Consider the following 22,523-nt stretch of genomic DNA (forward strand, 5'->3'; position numbering starts at 1 on the left):
TTCTTTGATCTTCTAAAGGTACAATGGCGCACTAAATCTGAAAGTTGAAATTGTGGTGGTTAGAAGCATCATCGAGGTGGATTCTTACTTTCTGCATTTATTAAAAAAAAGAAAAGAAAGTGCCCATTTTACTTGTTCCTATTATGTCTAAATCAGGCAAAATGTTTGTCATATGCCAAATGAATGGTATCTGTAAACAGATAAGGTTTATATACCAAATTACTGTGGTTTTACCATTCCATGCCCACATGAGAGCCATAAAATATAAACAAAATTTTGGAAATCTACTTGGAACTCTAGAATCTAGATTACCACAGTTTGCTTAGACTCCTAACCAGCATGAAGTTAGTTCTTACTAGACAAATACTTTAAATAAAAATGCATGTATGTGAACACAACTTTTGTGCCTCAACCTTAACATGTGTGATTGTGACTCATGGAAAAAAGGTGGAGAGTCTATATGAAAATGATAATTTACCAATTGCAGTCGCACTCTCACATATTATCCAGTTATGATAAATGGCGTGACCTTAAAACAATTGAATGCTCTTACATTAAAACCAGAGCAATATTTTATGATATGCACGTGATATCTGCATGTGTACCATTTGCATCTATGAGACATATGCCAATGAACTACAGTATGTCGGTACACCAAATTCAATATGTTGAGATAAGTCTAATCACGCATTGGAATGGACTAGCTATAACACATGTTGATGCATGTAAGATAGGATTTGAGCCCAATGAGTCTTCTGACGTAAATTAAGAGTGGTGATAATGATTACTGGCAAAGAAAACTTGGGATAGATAGCCAACCCTTTGAGAATGAAATAAAGCCCAAGATAAAGGGGGTTAACCAAACAGCTGGAATTTGAGTAAAAATATAAGACAACTTTGTAAAACCCAAGAACCCTGTCCAGGAACAAATTTGAGAAATACTCTTATTTTTTACTCCATTTCTGTATGGATCCAAAATATTCATTTTCTTGGAATTAGAAAGCTCTTTATTTTTAATCGTCCTTTCTTTGAAGAAGTGTGTTACATAGGCATGGCTCTAATCGGTAAGCTCCACTTGAGAGTTTTAGTCTTATTCATTTGGCTATTTGTCTCTGCACTTGGACAGAACCTGCTAAGTTGTGACATTACATCTCCAGATGCTTCTGGCTACCACTGCAATGTTGGAAACGCCTCACAGGTTCAGTGTGAGACATTTGTAATTCTTCGCACCAATTCCTACTTCTCATCACTTTCCAACCTGAGCTTTTACTTGGGCATCAGTCGTTTCGTGATTGCAGAAGCTAATAAATTTTCTGCAGAGACAGAATACCTTCCAAAAGATCAGTCTTTGTTGATTCCAATTGATTGTAAGTGCAAAGGTGGTTTCTTTCAGGCTGAAGTAACAAAAACAACCACAAAGGGAGAGAGCTTTTATGGAATTGCTGAATCTTTGGAGGGCTTGACAACCTGCAAAGCCATCCAAGAGAAGAACCCTGGAGTGTCACCATGGAGTCTTGGTGATAAAGTTCAGTTACTGATCCCATTGAGATGTGCCTGTCCTTCTTCATCTGAAGCAGGTCCAAAGACGAGGCTATTGCTGTCTTATCCGGTAATTGCAGGTGATACAATTTCTAACTTGGCCATTAAGTTCAATACTACTCCAGAAGCTATTATATTTGCAAACAACAAATCTTTACAGACCTTTAGACCTCAAAGCCTAATACCTCTTACATCTCTTCTGATTCCAATCAATGGTGAGCCAGAGCCTGTTCTTGGTCCTCTTGCAAAACCTCGAGAAACCAATTTACATTTTCCAGCAACTAGCATCCCAGTAATTAGTCCCCGCAAGAAAAAGTCCAAAATGAGGAAGATTGTTTTATATATTGCACTCAGTGGGGTTGTAGTTTCTGTGAGCATTGGTATTGCAGTAGCCTTTGTGGTGATCCAACAGAAAAAGAAGAAGAAACAAAGTTCCTGCAAGGGAGTAGTAGATGTGGAGTTGCAACAGCTTAGTCTCAGTGTAAGAACTACAAGTGATAAGAAAGTCTCATTTGAGGGGTCTCAGGATCCTCTAGATGGTAGGACCGTAGATGCTACACCACGTAAGATGCTGATCGAGACTTATACTGTTGAGGAACTCAGAAAAGCAACTGAAGACTTCAATTCAAGTAATCAGATTGAGGGATCTGTTTATCATGGTCGTCTCAATGGGAAGAATCTGGCAATAAAGCAAACGCAACCAGATACAATCTCAAAGATTGAGCTTGGACTCTTCCATGATGCAATTCACAATCACCCCAACATACTTAGGCTGCTGGGGACATGTTGGAGTGAGGGTCCTGATTCTGATTCGTTTTTGGTCTTTGAGTATGCCAACAATGGGTCATTGAAAGATTGGCTTCATGGTGGTTTGGCAATGAAAAACCAATTCATTGCTTCTTGTTATTGTTTCTTGACATGGAGTCAGCGGCTGAGAATCTGTCTTGATATAGCCATGGCCTTGCACTACATGCACCGCGTAATGAACCCGAGCTATGTTCACAGAAATGTTAAGAGTCGGAACATTTTCTTAAACGAAGACTTCAATGCCAAAGTTGGGAACTTTGGCATGGCAAGGTGCATTGAAGAAGATATTGGAGACCCTCAATTTTATTCAACCAATCCAGCCTCTTGGAGTCTAGGCTATTTGGCTCCTGAATATGTTCACCAAGGTGTAATTTCTCCAAGCATTGATATTTTTGCTTATGGGGTGGTTTTACTAGAGGTTTTATCAGGTCAAACGCCAATAACAAGGCCAGATAATAAGGGAGAAGGGAGTATATGGCTCTCAGAGAAAATCAAGTCCATATTGCAGTCAGAAGATGCAGATGAGCTAAGGGAATGGATGGACAATGCATTGGGGGAGAATTATTCATTTGAAGCAGCTGTCACATTGGCCAATCTTGCAAGAGCTTGTGTAGAGGAAGACCCTTCTTTGAGACCAAGTGCTGGAGAAGCTGTGGAAAAATTATCAAGATTGGTAGAAGAATTACCAGAAGGAGAGAATATGTTAATGTGTGAAAGCTCTTCCAAGCCTTTAGTAAAGGCATCAGCAAACCATATGTGAATAATCATCATCCAGTGAAGTTAGTCCAACCAATTTAAAACCAGTTATTCTACTCCTAGTGTTTTGTTTTAAATGTTTTTACTTTTTAAGGTTTGAGACCACTTGACAAGGTCAGTGGAATCCTGTATATATGTCATTAAGAAACTCAATTCGAAACAAAAAGTGCAGGTTTCTACTCTGTATTCTCTGTTTCGAAAATAATAAATTGCTGTTATTCTATAAATTTAATCTAATCTGCCACATATTTGAAAAGCTACAAAGATCACTCAGGGGTGCGTTTTGTTTAACATAATTTGCTTGTGATGCTTCTTCGTAGCAAGCGCTGTGTTGACTATTTCAGTAAAAAAGGTTTAGGAAATCTTATTGTAAAGAAAAATTTTCGGGTGCTCTTCCTGGCACAGCTCACGTCCATTGGATTGCCAAATAAGTTAGAATCCTCAGGAATTGTTTAAGTCAAACAGAGTTGATTAATCTATGCACTTGTTTATCCAACTCTTTTTTTGACCGACTTGTAAGGAGAACAGACAAAGAACAAAAGAGGAAAGATTAGAGGATTGAGGGTCATTGCACCACGTTGAAGGGTTGAGATTAAAAGCACTTTTGATCTCAGCCCTTGGATCCCAAAAAAAAAAAAAAACCTTTTAACCTTCACCTTTTTACATCTTTACTTTTTTTTAAACCTTCTTCACATAGTGGATAAGTGATGTAGTCCACCATTCTACTAAAAAACTTCCATCTGTTTAAAATTGTTGGTTATAAATTTTTTTTAAACAAAAATTAATTACTGACTCAGTAATTTTAAACAAGTGAAAGTTTTTTAGTAGAATGGTGAACAAGTGACGTAGTCCACCAGAGGACCCTATAATTTCTTCACATTAAGGTGTGGTTTTGCACTATTACACCGGATCTTAATTCAAGATTCAGAATAATATATATAACAAAATGATGTACATATCACATTGTACACTTTACCTCACTCGCTTATTTATTAAAGAACAAAACTCTAGAAAGCTCTATCTTATTTGATTAAGGATATAGTTTGGATACAAATTTGGTTATAGTTAATGCCTACAACTCTCGCTAAACAAATTAACATGACTACATATTTTAAAAATCTAACTATTGGATTTGATATTTTTAATACGCATGTCAAATTTTATGTCAATTGGATATTATTTACTATTTGACCCATAAATTTATTTTTATGCATAATTTTAGCCCAAAAATTTGATATTTAAATATTTGATTGATGACATAACTATTAATTTTTAATCTTCTGAAAATTTTGCAAATATAGAGGATATAAGAAGCAAATGTAATCTAATTGTAGATTTGTCAAAATCACATTCAATAAAAAAATATTGATTGGAGTTGTAGCCATTAACTACAACAAAGTTTATAATCAAATTTTGTCATTTTATGAATGTTTCTCTCTATTAGAGATATATTAGCCTAATAGTATAGGTCCAATCCCAATCCTAATTTATGTACAAGCCAAGTAATATACTTGTCCTACAAGTCTATTAACCATAACTACTAACTAGTATTGTTATTAATTAGTTTTGGTTTTAATCTACTATATATATCCATATTGAGTTAATTGTAACACATAACCCAACATTAGAGTGTTTGTAACACATAACCTAACAAACTCTATTAATTGTAACACATAACCTAACATAATAGTGTTTGTATTATGTTAATAGTGTTTGTAACACTAGAGTTTGTTAGGTTTTAACCTACTAGTGTTTGAAGGCAAGCCAATAGAGTTTGTACTGTATTAGGAGTATGTTTTTAAGTTTGATTAATTTTATTTAATTTATTGAAAAGAGTATTCCAACACTAACTACGAAACATTTATTTGAGGTAGGAGTCCTAAATTCTATCATGTCACCTGGTTTGTAAAAAAACAGATCCAAAAGAGGTTCATTCCAACCGGGTAAATTCGTATTTCAAATTTTTGATAATTTTATTTATTTATTTAAAAAATAGAAATTTTCTATACTTTGTTTGGGCAATTTTGGAAACTTATATCTTTCAATGATGTTTCCTTAAAAAATGTTGGGTTTTCTAAATAAGACTAACAAGTTAGGACAGAATGAGTACATCATTAACAACGATAAGACTATTCCTTAAACTTCGATTGTAAACTCCCAACCATCAAGATTCATCACCTAACGTCCCCTTGACACCATTCATCCTTATTAGTAGTTAGTTCGAACCCCACATTCCATGATTGTTGATCTATTAGATAACTCAAACTATGTTGTCTCTGATGGGTTGCCCTCGAACCATACGAAAGCAAAGCAGAGATAGAGATTTAAAATTACAAACATGCCATGCCTTAGTACTAAAACGAACTTAAAAATGACTCAATATAGTCTAATAATCAATGTTATCTGATACATGTTGATATTCTCATTGTTATGAAACATTAGAAAAATTATTCATTACTACATGATGACTCTCTCGTAGGTGTGAATATTTTCTATCAAAAGGTTCTCTGTGGTTATTTGGTACTAGTATTGAAAATATTGACCATACTTATCACTACAAAATAGAATTTAGAATGTTAGTTAACATGCTAAAAGAATCGATCAAGATTGATTAGAAATTCCTAAATGTCGAGAGTATTATAGTTAACGCTCCGATTATTTTGAAGTAATATATTTTTTGAAAAATGCTTTCTCAAATTTTAGGTGTTTGTTTGCAAGTAAAATGTGGTTAAACTGTAAAATATTTTTCTTTAATCGTAAAATCCTTTAAAGAAAGTTGTAAAACATTTTACCTTTAAAATTTTGGTAAAACATTTTACAAAAACACATAGTGGCTTCATTCACCCTAGTTGGTGGCTAGGTCACATGTCTAGTGGGCTAGGCAACTGGTGCTAGCAGTTTGGTGGTTGGAGTTACCATTCCGGTGACCAATGCCGGGGTTTGATGGCCAAAGCTACCACTCCGGCAATTAGGTGGCCGAAGCCACTGCTTTGACAATTGATACTAGTAGTTTGGTCATCGGAGATGCTGTTCCGATGATTTGTGCCGGAGGTTCGATAATCAAAGCCACAATTTCTATAACTAGAGACACAATTCTAGCCACCGATGCTGGCGATCTAGTCACCGATGACACTACTCCAGCAGTGATCAATGGAGCCACCATTTGGGCTGCCAATTCTAGTGGTTCAGTCACTGGACCTCTAACATAGCGGCTTCGGCAACTGAGCCACTAGTTTTGGTAGTTTGCTTGAAATCTTTTACTTGTCATACCAAATATTTTATTGAAAATGTTTTATATGTAAAATTTTTTACTTCAAAATAAACAAAGTGCTAGTGGCATAACTTTTTTTTTTTCATCAGGAAAACCAGGGTTCGAATCTCCCTTTCCTATTGTGATAACTATCAAATTATAAAATAAAATAAAAAATTTCAAATAAAATCTATTAGGTTCTAAATATTTAGGATTAAATGTTTCTTTTCCAAATATTTGTATGTTGGCAAATCGGGAATAAAAGCATGTCTAGATTAGGTGTTAAACATTGCTCAAGTTAGTTCAAGTCAAGTTTGAAGAGCTGTCAAGCTGAAGAAAGAAGAAGCAAACTATTGTGAAGCTTGACTGATTGAAAGATAGGTTTGACTAATCGAATGTTCTGCAAAATTTGAAGTCAAGGCCAAGCCCACAAAAATGTTTAGAGTTTCAGTTCAACACTACTAGGTATAAAAGGAAAACCCTAATTACGTTTTACAAGTCCTTAGAAGTCTTGTGAGTTACTCCTGTGAGATTTGTGAGGTTTTTGTGCCTTCTAACTCAACAAGCATCTGCTGGAACAAGAGATCTACAATTAAGAACTGGTGGAAACAAGTTGTTGCATAAAGATCTATTACTGATGGTGGTCTAAAACCTTTGAGTGGAATCTCAAAGTCACAAGCATGGGAGTTTGTGTTCAGTAAATCCAAGATAGAAGAGTCCATGGAGTCGGAGCTGCACGTGGTCGTGTTAGTAAGTTCTACAAGAGGTAGCTTTATATTTAGGGTTTAAATCTATTGTAATCTTTCATTCTATCATAGTCGATTTGTTTACCTTGAAGATAGCTAGATTAAATTCTCCTCAGGTTTTTACCTTTAAATGATTGGTATCATTGGTTTTATTGGGTGTAAAGTTGTGATTTACAACTATTTTGTGTTGGCTTTAATTCCGTGCCAAATTTGATAGTAATTTTATTCAATCATATTTTCTTGTATTTATGTGGGGGTTTTGTGTGTGTGTGTGTGTGTAAGGGATGAGTGTGAGAGAGTGTGAAGACTTAAGCTTAAAATGAAGAACATGTGGAGTTCGCGAGAAGCTAACCCGCGAAATAGCTACGTGTAGAGCACATGACTGGAATGCAAAGAGTCATGCCAGCCTAGAGTTTTTATGAGTGTGTCATGGGTAAGGCCTTCCTGCGAGATACTCGCAAAACATTCTGTTGAGCTAATTTGTCATGTTTGTTTTACCAAGTCTTTACTCATACTATATATACCCTTATTACCCATATATTGTAAGGTGTGCTTTTCAGAGAGAAAACCCTAGAATACACACTTGAGAGTTAGAGATTGTTATACCCGCAATCATCTACACATTTCTTTGTGGTTTTTCTTTACTCCTACCTCTCCATTTCTAAATCATTGAGAGGTTGATAGCCCAAACATTTACCACACCCAATCTGAGTGTCAAGTCAGATTTTGGTGCTACTAGGAAGCATTAAAAGGAGCCAGTCATTGGTGGATGCAATCGAGCGTATTGTGGAATTTGGGAAAGGTAGAGAAGACAAGGTTCCGAGAAGCCAATTGGAAGCAGGAGCATGGAGGGCTTAAGTACATTGGGTAGACTAGGCTTGAATGGTCTTTTGTTATTTGTGTACTCCAACTTTATTCTCTAATAGATCGATTACCGCTTGAAGGGCGGCGGAGAGGTTTTTCGCCGAGTTCTTCGGTTTTCTCTTCGATAACACGCCTCGGTGTTATCTTGTGTTTGCATCTCTCTTCTTTACTCTTAAACTTTACTTTATACCATTGATAATGGATGAATATGGCTTAGGGTAGTGTTATCAGTTGCTTGCATTCATTTACTCTTATTCTGCACTTATTCTAAGTTAGAGTAAAACCAATCTAGCCGAAATTTTAATTTTGGGGGGGGGGGGGGTATAAACAAGCTCTTGTGTTTTTCACACAAATCTAAGCTTTCACTGGATAATCATATTACTGTCTTCTTTAATTTTTCGCACTAAGTAATATGTTTGCATGTGTTTAACCTAGATCTCATAATTAACCTATGTAACTATTTGGCTAATTCATTAGGTTAAACTAATTTGGATTTAAGGGGTCTAAACATAAGCAAACAAAATCAATAAACATGGAGAGATATTTATATTCTAGAAAATTCTAGAAGATACAAAATTAAAAATAACTACTTCTAATTCTAATAATTAACAAGCGGCTACATAATAATCAATGAACAAGGATTTTATTTTTTTAAATTAAAAAAGAATCTTAATATAAAGATTTTTATTACATATGAAAATGGAAGATATCATATTACTGTCTTCTTTAATTTTTCGCACTAAGTAATATGTTTGCATATATTTAACCTAGATCTCATAATTAACCTAAGTAACTATTTGGCTAATTCATTAGGTTAAACTAATTTGGGTTTAAGGGGTCTAAACATAAGCAAACAAAATCAATAAACATGGAGAGATATTTATATTCTAGAAAATTCTAGAAGATACAAAATTAAAAATAACTACTTCTAATTCTAATAATTAACAAGCGGCTACATAATAATCAATGAAGAAGGAATTTTTTTTTTAAATAAAAAAAGAATCTGAATATAAAGATTTTTATTACATATGAAAATGGAAGATATCATATTGCTGGCTTCTTTAATTTTTCGCACTAAGTAATATGTTTGCATGTGTTTAACCTAGATCTCATAATTAACCTAAGTAACTATATGGCTAATTCATTAGGTTAACCTAATTTGGGTTTAAGGGGTCTAAACATAAGCAAACAAAATCAATAAACATGGAGAGATATTTATATTCTAGAAAATTCTAGAAGATACAAAATTAAAAATAACTACTTCTAATTCTAATAATTAACAAGCGGCTACATAATAATCAATGAACAAGGATTTTTTTTTTAAATAAAAAAAGAATCTGAATATAAAGATTTTAATTACATATGAAAATGGAAGATATCATATTACTGTCTTCTTTAATTTTTCGCACTAAGTAATATGTTTGCATGTGTTTAACCTAGATCTCACAATTAATCTAAGTAACTATTTGGCTAATTCATTAGGTTAAACTAATTTGGGTTTAAGGGGTCTAAACATAAGCAAACAAAATCAATAAACATGGAGAGATATTTATATTCTAGAAAATTCTAGAAGATACAAAATTAAAAATAACTACTTCTAATTCTAATAATTAACAAGCGGCTACATAATAATCAATGAAGAAGGATTTTTTTTTTTAAATAAAAAAAGAATTTGAATATAAAGATTTTTATTACATATGAACATAGAAGATATCATATTACTGTCTTCTTTAATTTTTCGCACTAAGTAATATGTTTGCATGTGTTTAACCTAGATCTCATAATTAACCTAAGTAGCTATTTGGCTAATTCATTAGGTTAAACTAATTTGGGTTTAAGGAGTCTAAACATAAGCAAACAAAATCAATAAACATGGAGAGATTTTTATATTCTAGAAAATTCTAGAAGATACAAAATTAAAAATAACTACTTCTAATTCTAATAATTAACAAGCGGCTACATAATAATCAATGAACAAGGATTTTTTTTTTTAATAAAAAAAGAATCTGAATATAAAGATTTTAATTACATATGAAAATGGAAGATATCATATTACTGTCTTCTTTAATTTTTCGCACTAAGTAATATATTTGCATGTGTTTAACCTAGATCTCATAATTAACCTATGTAACTATTTGGCTAATTCATTAGGTTAAACTAATTTGGGTTTAAGGGGTCTAAACATAAGCAAACAAAATCAATAAACATGGAGAGATATTTATATTCTAGAAAATTCTAGAAGATACAAAATTAAAAATAACTACTTCTAATTCTAATAATTAACAAGCGGCTACATAATAATCAATGAACAAGGATTTTATTTTTTTAAATTAAAAAAGAATCTTAATATAAAGATTTTTATTACATATGAAAATGGAAGATATCATATTACTGTCTTCTTTAATTTTTCGCACTAAGTAATATGTTTGCATATATTTAACCTAGATCTCATAATTAACCTAAGTAACTATTTGGCTAGTTCATTAGGTTAAACTAATTTGGGTTTAAGGGGTCTAAACATAAGCAAACAAAATCAATAAACATGGAGAGATATTTATATTCTAGAAAATTCTAGAAGATACAAAATTAAAAATAACTACTTCTAATTCTAATAATTAACAAGCGGCTACATAATAATCAATGAAGAAGGAATTTTTTTTTAAAAAAATAAAAAAAGAATCTGAATATAAAGATTTTTATTACATATGAAAATGGAAGATATCATATTGCTGGCTTCTCTAATTTTTCGCACTAAGTAATATGTTTGCATGTGTTTAACCTAGATCTCATAATTAACTTAAGTAACTATATGGCTAATTCATTAGGTTAACCTAATTTGGGTTTAAGGAGTCTAAACATAAGCAAACAAAATCAATAAACATGGAGAGATATTTATATTCTAGAAAATTCTAGAAGATACAAAATTAAAAATAACTACTTCTAATTCTAATAATTAACAAGCGGCTACATAATAATCAATGAACAAGGATTTTTTTTTTTTAAATAAAAAAAGAATCTGAATATAAAGATTTTAATTACATATGAAAATGGAAGATATCATATTACTGTCTTCTTTAATTTTTCGCACTAAGTAATATGTTTGCATGTGTTTAACCTAGATCTCACAATTAATCTAAGTAACTATTTGGCTAATTCATTAGGTTAAACTAATTTGGGTTTAAGGGGTCTAAACATAAGCAAACAAAATCAATAAACATGGAGAGATATTTATATTCTAGAAAATTCTAGAAGATACAAAATTAAGAATAACTACTTCTAATTCTAATAATTAACAAGCGGCTACATAATAATCAATGAAGAAGGATTTTTTTAAAAAAAAATAAAAAAAGAATCTGAATATAAAGATTTTTATTACATATGAACATAGAAGATATCATATTACTGTCTTCTTTAATTTTTCGCACTAAGTAATATGTTTGCATGTGTTTAACCTAGATCTCATAATTAACCTAAGTAGCTATTTGGCTAATTCATTAGGTTAAACTAATTTGGGTTTAAGGAGTCTAAACATAAGCAAACAAAATCAATAAACATGGAGAGATTTTTATATTCTAGAAAATTCTAGAAGATTCAAAATTAAAAATAACTACTTCTAATTCTAATAATTAACAAGCGGCTACATAATAATCAATGAACAAGGATTTTTTTTTTTTTTTTTAATAAAAAAAGAATCTGAATATATAGATTTTTATTACATATGAAAACGGAAGAGATGCTAGCCTAGCTAGGACCTAACCATTTATATCTTCGGCTAAACGAATTATAAATCTTTGAAATAGATATAGGCCCTGCCTCATTACAAAAGAATTATTGTGGGTCGCCCCACAACGTAGCTATTAATCTAGATTATTATACAACGAAGTTAAAAGAAGAATCATGACATCATGACCCTAAATTCATCAAAATTGAGGACCCCATCACCATTGAGATCAAATTGAGAAATCATCACCTTACAGTCATCGATAGTTCTGGACTCACCCAGTCTACTAAGCATCTTCTTAAGGCTCTTGGGTGTAATACATCCACTACCATCCATTTCATACATCTTAAATGCTTCTTTCAAATCCTTCACTTTCTCTTCCTCTTCCCCTCCTTCAAGAAACCTCACGAAGTCTTCAAAACCCAACAACCCATCTCCATCTGAGTCCAGCAACTCCACCACCGCATCCGCCTCCGCCAGCAAAAGCTCCCCACCTATTGCCTCAACACATTGCTGCAGCTCCGAGGGTGATATCTTTGAATCTCCATTGTCATCAAAGTGATTGAACACACGCTCATATTGTGTGAGTTTGTCCATACTGCTGTTATGGAAGTTTATGTTATAGCCTATTTTACTTTCAAAAAAAATATGTACTCAAACCAAATTAGCTATAAAACTAAAAATACAAAACTAAACCAAGCAAAAGAACTAAAAAACTAACCCAAAAACGCTATAAGAAAATAGACAAGGGTGACGCTTATATATGCCCTTAATTAGGCAAGGGTAAGAACTAAGAACTTGGTATTGCTTTACAAAGAAATATTCGGAAAGTGAGCTTCTTTGAAAGTAGAAAAGTGAACTTTTTTCTCGTGAAAAATCAAAAATGAATCTGAACCTGTTTCTGGTACGGAATGCGTGGTTTAAATAGATGCTACGATGCCGCGTGTCGTAGTTGACCAACTAACTTGTAAGACCGGGAATTTTCAACTGAACTTGCAAGGTGATTTCGTAATTACGACGATGTGAAGACCGTGGACCTGTAATTGTCTCACGTCATGGAGCACGACTGAGCTCTTTTCTTTGAGATTGTTCCAAAATTTTCAGTAAAGCTCTTGCCCAAATTCATAAACGTGATACTACAAGAACTTTCTCTATCTTATCTAATGACAAATGTAAATATTAAAAAAATTAAGACAGAATGGCCCAAACCAGTTGTAAACTCATGTTTTTGTAGAACAAATAATTTAATCTCTTGGTATTTTTATGGAGTAGTACATAAATCCTAGCCGTCAGCATAGTACTCAAGCGCTTTTTAGTAAAAAAATTCTACCTTATGTTTAGCCGCCGTCATAGTGTTTTCACACTCTGCATTGGATCCATTGTAAATTCAATTTTAACCGCAAATAAGTATTTTATATAAAATGACACTATGTTATCTGTATCAAAATCCAATAATTAAACAAGAGACATGCATGTAATAATATTGACAAATCTCACATTTATTGAATTTTAATATTGTGATATAGTATAATTTGATACCAAATACATACGATACATGGCCCCAAAAAAACTCACCGTCTCCATTTTCTTGGGCTGCTTCAACTCCACCGAGAACAATACTATTCTTTCTTCATCAGGCATCAAGACACAGCAGGGCGGGCCGCCTCCCATCGATCAGTCACCATGCATCCACCAAACCATGCCGGTTCAACAACCGTCCAATTCACGTGGTGCTCACAATAGCGACCCAGCCGAGTCAACTCACGTGGTGCTCTCAAGCTCTAGATTTGCGACATCCAATAAGTCGACCACCACCATCAAATCAAAAGTTGATGTACCGAATATCTGTATCCACGCTGTTTATGGGTTTGAGATCCAAAAAACTAATGACTCAAGTCTCAAGGGTTGTTAGTCATGTGATTACTAATGACTCATTGGGTTCAAAAGCTTAGACGAGGCAGTCACTCTTGGTCGGAGGCAATTCACAACCCACACGGAGTCCGATGGAATTGCTTCTAAAAAAAATAAAAGGAAGGCTCTGTAGACCTTCCAGTGCTCCTTCACCAAAATGCAAAGTGGGACACAAGTGGGCCAGCCCACTTGTTTTTTGTATGTTCAAATTTTGGACCTTCGTTTCAAAAAAGAAAAAAAAAAGAAGCCAATGTGGAATTTCAATATGTTGCTATATTAGCCCTATCCATGTCAAGTAATGACATAGGAACCTATGTCAGCCAGATGTTAGCTTTGTCATCAATGCCATGTTAATGATACAAAACCTTCTAATGTCAATGGAGTAGCGTTGGTGTCATATTAAGCTATAGATTTAAGACATTTTAAACTAAAGTTTTCACTATTAATTTACTAGTCACCTTAGAAATCAGATTAATAGCCCTAGGGTTGTTTTTCCTATTTAAGAGCTTTTTAACCTCCCAAGACAATTTAGTTTTCTCATCAATAAAATTTTATAGGGTTTTTCTCCTATATTTTCAAGTGGATTTAGGAATTCTTCATGTAGATTCAAGAGTTTACAACTTAAAGCAAACGTGTATTGTTTCTTGTGGCTTTTTGCCTGTATTAGATTCGAACTCCACCCATACCCAAAAAAAAAAAAACTAATCACTGTCTTATCTTGTGATGATGAAAAACAATTATCATGAAACAAATTACATAATATCTAAAAAAAGAATATAAAAATTCCAAACACAAAACCCTTTCTTCTTTAGTTTTGTTGGTTTTGATTTTTTTCCCCTTGTGGGTGGCTTTGAATCACCTCAAACACAAGTATGATGGATTGGACTTGGACCCCATGCAGCCACGCCCAATAACTATGCATGGGGCATGATGATGAAGAGTCGCCCCAAAGTCCACAATTGAGAATGAGCTAGAAGGCATTGTGCGAAAGGAATCAAGTCATAGGAAGAAATACCGGCTTTGATGTACTAGAAGGTAGATATCCAACAACCGTCAAAACTACCTCAACCATATGAACCAATATGAATTACGTACCAAAAAAAAAGTGGCATGGACGGAGTTTCGGACAAAAAAGCATCTTCCCCTAATTCGATTTTTCATTGACTTCTGAAATTTTGTGGTATATAAACAATATGGAGTGCTTTTTAACTAGAATTCCACGTTTTTGAAGCCACTTTAATACTGCACTTTGGCCATGTTTTTCAAGTCAAACCGGCAATCATGACGATATAAAATCATATATAAAATAAATTATTTTACAATATATTTACTAATTATTGTTGTAGTCAATTTTTATTGTGGTTCCCATCTGAATTTATAGTTAACATTAATTTTTCATTTATCAATATCCATTTAATACATTAATAGTTTGTAAAATAATTTATATATTTAACATTTTTATAAAATATTTTTGCCGAGTTTTGTTAACAAATATTAATATAAAGGGTTGTTAGGTAAGTGAGAGTGCATTATAAAGGTTTCTTTTTATAAAAAAAAGGAAAGTATTATAAAGGGTTGTTAGGTAACTGAGTGTATCCCCAATTCCCACATATGTTCCTTGACCAATGAGTCTCACATTTGTTGAGGAGAGGCAGATTAATTTATTTTTATTTTTTATTTTAGTAAAAATTCAGAACTTTATTGAATAAACTTCAAGATATTACATCAGCTGTCAAAACAGCAACAAAATTTAAAGGTAAGTGCTCCAACCAAAGAGAAACATCTTTATAGATGTCACTAGATGAGAAGCAAACATAAAAGCAACATTAATATTATTGGAAGCTCTACAAACAAAATCCAAAGTACAAGAACGAGCATGTTGTAATTTTTCTAGAATGTCCTCTAACAAATTACAAATGACCATATGTTAGTTGTTGGATTGCTCCCAATCCCATCCTTCAAAACTTTGACAGAACAAAACGCAGTACCAAACTTTGACAGAACCATGCTCATCTTCAATCACAGCACCAAACAAACGCAGTGAATATATCCTTGCATGGCAAATTAAAATTTTATTCATATTGATCAGAACTGGGCCATGCAACTTATTTGTGATGAACTGGCCCAACTAGCATTATAAAAGACTAGAAATGGTGGGCCATTATATTGGGTTAGAGATGAGATATATGTTTTTTTTTTATAAAAAGCCCTTTAACTTATAAATAATTATATATACTAGTCAATAATCCATATAATGCATGGTAAATTTTTATAAAATACAATATTTTCTCTGTTTTATTTTTTAAAATATATTTAATTTGATAATTACGATAGTTATTAATATAATTTTTTCATGATTGTATTTATATATAAATTATTAATTTGTGGCAAATATTCTATTAGAATTTATAGATATATAAAGTTTTATAGGAATTCCTTATAAAGTTTTAAACTCAATTAATATATATCATCATGGAAAAATGTGGGCTTTCAAAAACTTATGAGTCAATATTAGAAAAAGTCAACAAAAAGTTAAAATTTTTTGTTTTATATATATGGTGATAATCTTGAAATAGTAAACTAGTATTAGTTGATACTGAAATATTTCGTTTCTTACTAAACTATAATGGCCTTGTATTGACAACTTTGCTCCAAGCATAAAATATTATCATCAATGGGATTTTTTGCAACGTTATTGGTGCCATCAACTCCTCGTTCGCACAAGGAGACTGGAATATAAAAGGCTACATCCACTTGGGCTTATCTAGCTTTCAAGTTTGGATTGCTTCCCAAAGTCCTTGGGTTGCAAATACAGCGGCCCGGGTCTTACAAAATGGGCTTCTACTGTCATCATCTATGGGCCTCTTGTCCTCCTATCTATACTAGCTCTTTTTGGCGATTTTGGCCCATTAGCATTTATTTTTAAAATATTTAGGCCCGAAACACTGTTTGGGAAATATATAGCAATATACCACTTTTTTAGGTACTCGAGTTTGGCAAGCTCGAGTACCATGTTTTTTTAATCCACTATCGCCCCATATTCAAGGAACCCTATAGTGGCGTTTTTAAGCCCTATAGTGACGTTTTCGGGCCAAAAAACGCCACTATAGGGCCCCTTGAACCTGTTATGGGGGCTTATAAAAAAATTTTGCAGGAAAACGCCGCTATAGGGACCAAAAACGTCACTATAGGGCTTAAAAACGCCACTATAGGGCCACTTGAACCTGTTATGGGGACTTATAAAAAAATTTTGCAGGAAAACGCCGCTATAGGGCCCGAAAACGTCACTATAGGGCTTAAAAACGCCACTATAGGGCCCCTTGAACCTGTTATGGGGACTTATAAAAAAAATTTTGCAGGAAAACGCCGCTATAGGGCCCGAAAACGTCACTATAGGGCTTAAAAACGCCACTATAGGGCTCCTTGAATATGGGGCGATAGTGGATTAAAAAAACATGGTACTCGAGCTTGCCAAGCTCGAGTATCTAAAAAAGTGGTATATTGCTATATATTTCCCAAACAGTGTTTCGAGCCTAAATATTTTAAAAATCAATGCTAATGGGCCAAAATCGCCAGCTCTTTTTTCTCTTTTACTGTGCAACGGTGCGATTAATACCTTTTAACGTATTCCTCTTTTTTTGAAAAGTCAGTTCAGAGTTCAGGACTCTGAGGATTCTCTCTGAATTCCCTCTAGCTGAGGTACACTCATCGTTCTCTTTGTGAATCCACTTATGGGTCCTTCATTTCTCAGCTTAAATTTAACCGCTTTACTTAGCTTCCTTTTACTTGTGCTGCTTTTGAATTTGAAATTTGTGGGTTATACTTGGTCCTCCAATTCAATTATGTATCTCAACCAGCTAAGCTTCTGGGTTTATATATTGCTACCAAACTTTGAACTTTAGTGTTGCCAAGCCTATTCTAAAATGAATTTAATGGAAGCCTTTTTTTTTTTTTTTTTTTTTTTTTTTTTGGGTGTGTGGCTGGCAAGTGGTTAGATATTACATTAATATGAAGATGGGTTTTGATTTAGGCCTTCAGCACTAGGCTGAGGAGGCTTTATCTGCTTGGAAAGGGAGCAATCACCAATGCAAGAAGAATAATAGGGGATGTAGATTGAAGTAGAGGTTTTTTTTGCTGTGTGTACAGTATGCACTATGCACTACCTTACCGTATGATTTTGCCGTCTGGATTCGAGTGGAGAAAATAATGTTGTGCCATATCAAGGTTGAAGCTTTTTTTTTTTTTTTTTTTTTTTTTTGCACAATTGGTAAGGTAGTTCAAACAACAATTTTCAATATTTAAACACTGAAAATTGTGGGCCAATAAAAAAAAAAATCACGTTTGGCAAGAGATTTCATTTGGAAGAGTTTGAGTTACGTTTCTCATTTTATCTCTTTTTACTAGTTTTCAATTTTCAAATAACATTACTTAATAACACTTTTCTAAATATTTAGAAAAGTATGAGATCCATTTGATAAGACTTAACATAAGTACATCTCTCTTTCTTTTACATTCACACCTCATCTTTTTTTTTTTTTTTTTTTTCCCTTTTTTTTTTCTCTCTTTTCCTCCCTTTTCTCTCTCACACGTGCACTCCTCTAATAAATATTAATAAAATAATTGTACCTGTCAGAAAGTTACAACTTAAAAAAAAAAAAAAAATACATCCACATACTATATATACAATTATATTTTTTCACATTTTAAAATATGTTGTTTGAAATATGGTACCAAACATATTTTTTGTATTATGAATATTTTAAACACATATTTTCACAACACTTTTTAAACAACAATTTTCACATCATTTTGAACAACAATACTTAAAAGTTACTACCAAATAGCCTATAGCATTTATTGTATTTGCAACTCAAAAGGAGAAAAAGGAAATTTGTATAAAAGAAACAAAGAAAGATTACCAAATAAGACTTGATAGTTAGATTGTACTAAATTTTTTGTTTCAGGGCTTGTTTGGTACAAGTAAAACACAATATGAACTTTATTTCCACATTGGACATCAGGGGACAAGTGCACCCAAAGAGGATCCGTACCCCTTTTAAGGATATGAATTACCATGTGACGTGGTACATTCAGTGTTAGGATAAGAATACAAGCCTCTTGGAGTTTGGGTGCAAAATCAAAATTTAAGGAGAAAATACACCATGTATTTATTATATGTTTCCTCTCTCTCACATTGAGGTGGACCTCACATGTGTAGAGTCTACCTCCATGTGAGATGAGGGATACATGCACTAAATACATGGTATACGGTATATCTCCTCAAGTGTAAGATGGATTAACTTTAATCGTACGTTTTTCAAATATATAATATAATAATTTCTAATAAAAATATGCATAGCATATACTAATAAAAAGAAGTTAATAGAGTCAAAAAATTAATGTATTTTTCTAATTAGCTAAAATTGATGGTGCAATTGCACTATTTGTAAGTTCAAAATTTGATATAAGTTATTTCCATTTCTTAAATTTTTATATAGTAAAAGTGATAACAATTATTTATGGACAACAATATGATAACAATCTTCTCATAGAAAGTTCAAATAAACATTTTGTATAATTGGGATAGCTATGATAAAATGAAAAATATGGTTCTTTAAAAATAAATCCAAAAGGTAAAGACCAAAAACCCACAGGAATAGTAAATAATCCTTGTTCATGTAAACTATATATATATATATATATATATATATATTGTGTAATACAACACCATAAGAAATGTTTCTTTAATAAATCAATGTTCATATCATTTTCTTAAAGATTGTGGTGGGCCTTTTTTGAGATATAAGGCTGGGCTGCCTCCTACTGTACTGGGCCTAAGTGTTCTAGATAAGAGAGTTGAGACCGGTCCAATTGTAACCCAACTTGGTCCGACTTGTGCACAAACTATGCCCCGTTTGCCGAAATTTTGGTCACATGCCCATGACAGGCGGAGCTGCTATGGAAGAGTTATGGTAAACAGATGTAATAATAATAAAAGAAAGCATGTTTGCCATTAGACAGAATAAATAAAGGATCCTTAATTAAAATGAAGACCACAACGACAAGAAACGCCTCGTAAATGAAATAGTAGAAATAAGCAGAGAAGAAATGAGTTATCAAAGAAGGAAAAGATCAATCCACCACGCTAAGTTATGTTATAGGACCAAGACCAAGGAGGGAACCATTTCCTCAATGTGAGTAATCTCTTAGGAAGATCCTGTCATAGAAATTAATCACTTTGAGGGAACGGGCCTAAATGACTTGTGCCCAAAAAAGTCCTTTGCCTCTAACAAAGAGTAGGCATTTAGGGGGAGAGAGGAGATTAACCTATTGGTGCATGCCTGCCATTCTATGCTCTCTATTTTTGTTCTTCTTTATCCTCTTTTCTTTTCTCAATGCTTACCTATCTAGTAATGTTGTGATTCTCTCCTAGAGGTTACTATTGTCGTAATGATGATCCCCTTTTACTATGCATGACAAGGGTTCTTTATATACTGCCTGTCGTGACTGATTTTTACCATTTTAGCCTTTAACTACCCTTGTCTGGTCTGGAAATCCCTGCCGACTACCACTGGCTTGTCAGTTGTCCAACCACCATCATTTACTTGTGCTGGTTGCTCCACTTCCCATTACCAGACAAATAAGATTATTTTGTTTGCTTGCTCACCGTGGCATTCTTATCCATCACGATGTGGGTGTTCTCTCTTTCTATCCCTCATGGCATGCACCTAGTGGTTCCAACTCATCCTTACTTCTTTTGAGCAATATGTTATCCCAGCAGGACATTTTCCCAAAAAAACCTGAGTAGGAATCCTAGAATAGGTTTTCCCTTCTCCCCATCGCCAGACCATACCCTTTCTTACCTCTGACTCATGACTCACCACTTCCTGTATTGGCTGGGAACAAACTGGTGATGTCTGGGCCTTGCGCGTGCTTCACTTTTGTGTACGTCCAAAACTTGTTCGCTGCTCATGCATTTGCCGTGGTCTGGAGGCTCATCTGTACATTCTGCCGCTCATCCTTGACTTCTTATGGCTTGAGCTATTTTCTGATTTCCCATTCTTTATGGCCTACTCCTTTTAGGGGCTAGGCTTCGCTTGATTGTGGGCTTTTCTTCCTTCAACCTACTCTTTTACTCATTCCGTAGTCTTGCTACCATTCCTACCGTACCACTCTACCATTCCTGTTGTGATGTTATTTGACCCAAGTTTGCTCGGCCTCTTTGGGCCTGCTGCTTATTCTTCTCTCAATGACTCAATATGGTCATTGGATTCATACTCAAGCTATTTTAGGCTTTTTTATTACATTGCTTGTGGGCTCCTTTGTTCCATTTATTTCTTCTTGGGCATCCTTGGCCCTTTTTCTAATTCTGCGATCCCATGGGTTTTTACTAACTCTTTTGGGCTTCCTTAGTCCAATTACCTTATCCTTCATCCTTGGGGGCTCATGGACTTTCTATCAACCCCTTACTTTCTTTACTTGTATTACTTCGGGCCTGCTGTGGCCCATTCTCACTTTTCTACATCACATACTGCCCATGGGTTTGCTACTTCTCTCTCCAGGCTCTTTTAGGCCCGTTTGCTTCCTCAAGGCCCATTTATTTATTTTATGGGCCTATGATCCATTATTCCTGCCACTCGGATTTAGTGGTTTTTCTATCCACTCATTAACTCTTCTCTGCCCATATTATTGGGCTTCTTCCCTCTACTGGGCTTTCCAAAATGAGCATCAATATTTAGCCCCCTGAGCATATGAAGCGTTCCTGAGGTTTATATGCGAATAATAGACTTTCCTGTCCTTTCTGTCTTTCCTTCTTCTTTTTCTTCGTGGGCTTTTTTGAACAGTGGACCCTAATTCATATGTTTTTCTTTTCTTGCCATGAACATTGTTGTCTTTTCAAATTTCCCAATTTAGCAGTTATTTTGAAACACAGCCCCCGCTTCATTAATTTCATCCTTTATCCGATGGCTAACCCATTGCATCCTTTTGCGTCAACTTTAATGACGTTGGTACTTAAGGGAGATTCTCTTCATATTCCAAACACAATCACTTTCTCCCTTTTCCTTCCTTCACTGTGTTCTTTCTCTCAAACACCATCATCCATTTACTCCAACCAACCGCTACACCATGACATTGGCGAAAGGCCACGGTTCTTCCCGTTGTAAGGAAAAAAAGAGGTTGTCTTCAATGATCTGGTTGCGTGAGATGTAGGCGAAGGGGCCGTCTATTCCGAATCGGACCATTCCGATGAGAAGGAGGCACGGCGTGATCCTGATAGTGAGTGCGCTCCTCTTATAGACCCTTGGTATAATACCCATGCCTATTTCCCAAAAGTTCCTGGTGATTACACACTGCCGCTGCCAGGCCATGTGTGACTTGCCCTTTGCCGTCACAACATGGATGTATCTTGGGCTCTGTTGGCTTCTTCGATTCCAGATCTTGCCATCCGCCAAGGTACTTCACTCCCTGTGTCTATTCTCTTCTAGTTTAGATTGGGTACTGCTTTGGTTGGAAGGAGTGGGTGGACTAGGAGTTGTCCGACGCGGGTTTTATGGAGGCGCTACAGTGGGCAGGTGTATTGAAGGCCATTATTTCATCCCGCTGCTTGTCTAACTATAAGGACCTCTTCAACCTCCACCTTTTGGTTCGTCGATGGTGCACTGCCACTCATAGTTTTTTTTCTCTCCTGTGGTAAGATTGTCGTGACCTTCGAGGATGTGGCCAACTAGTTGCTTTTGCCCATTCTTGGGGATGTTGACCTTGGTGCCTTGGAGCTCTCTCCGGAGGAAGAAGTTGTGGAGGCCGAATTGAAGAAGTGGATGAGTGGTAACGTGAAGTTGTCATATTGGGTTAGTTCCTCTTCTAAGATCTTCGTTGCTGCTCGCCGTGTGGCCTTCATCACGTTCTGGCTCTGTAAGTTTATCTCTAG

General features: G+C 34.3%; 2 protein-coding genes across 6 annotated transcripts; one reads left to right on the top strand and one right to left on the bottom strand.

Moving 5' to 3' along the window:
• The first annotated feature begins 445 nt into the window (after nucleotides 1-445).
• Nucleotides 446-3,329, top strand: LOC126714636 (protein LYK2). Of its 2 annotated transcripts, XM_050414865.1 has the most exons (2): nucleotides 446-1,619; nucleotides 1,764-3,329. In XM_050414865.1, the coding sequence occupies exons 1-2, from the start codon at nucleotides 1,052-1,054 to the stop codon at nucleotides 3,104-3,106; spliced, it is 1,911 nt and encodes a 636-aa protein (XP_050270822.1). In that variant the 5' UTR covers nucleotides 446-1,051; the 3' UTR covers nucleotides 3,107-3,329. The 2 variants fall into 2 exon arrangements, with proteins under 2 accessions (XP_050270822.1, XP_050270821.1); XM_050414864.1 differs by having other exon boundaries at nucleotides 447-3,329.
• An 8,518-nt stretch (nucleotides 3,330-11,847) lies between these two features.
• Nucleotides 11,848-13,721, bottom strand: LOC126714637 (calcium-binding protein CML38-like). 4 transcript variants are annotated; one of them, XM_050414869.1, is made up of 2 exons: nucleotides 13,259-13,721; nucleotides 11,848-12,284 (listed from the first exon to the last, which is right to left on the bottom strand). In XM_050414869.1, the coding sequence occupies exon 2, from the start codon at nucleotides 12,278-12,280 to the stop codon at nucleotides 11,858-11,860; it is 423 nt and encodes a 140-aa protein (XP_050270826.1). In that variant the 5' UTR covers nucleotides 12,281-12,284; nucleotides 13,259-13,721; the 3' UTR covers nucleotides 11,848-11,857. The 4 variants fall into 4 exon arrangements, with proteins under 4 accessions (XP_050270826.1, XP_050270824.1, XP_050270827.1 ...); XM_050414867.1 differs by having other exon boundaries at nucleotides 11,848-12,281; nucleotides 13,259-13,720; XM_050414870.1 differs by lacking the exon at nucleotides 13,259-13,721 and adding an exon at nucleotides 12,405-12,772 and having other exon boundaries at nucleotides 11,848-12,281.
• Nucleotides 13,722-22,523: the final 8,802 nt, after the last annotated feature.

Source organism: Quercus robur, chromosome 2 (assembly GCF_932294415.1).
Source record: "Quercus robur chromosome 2, dhQueRobu3.1, whole genome shotgun sequence".
Classification (NCBI taxonomy): Eukaryota; Viridiplantae; Streptophyta; class Magnoliopsida; order Fagales; family Fagaceae; genus Quercus; species Quercus robur.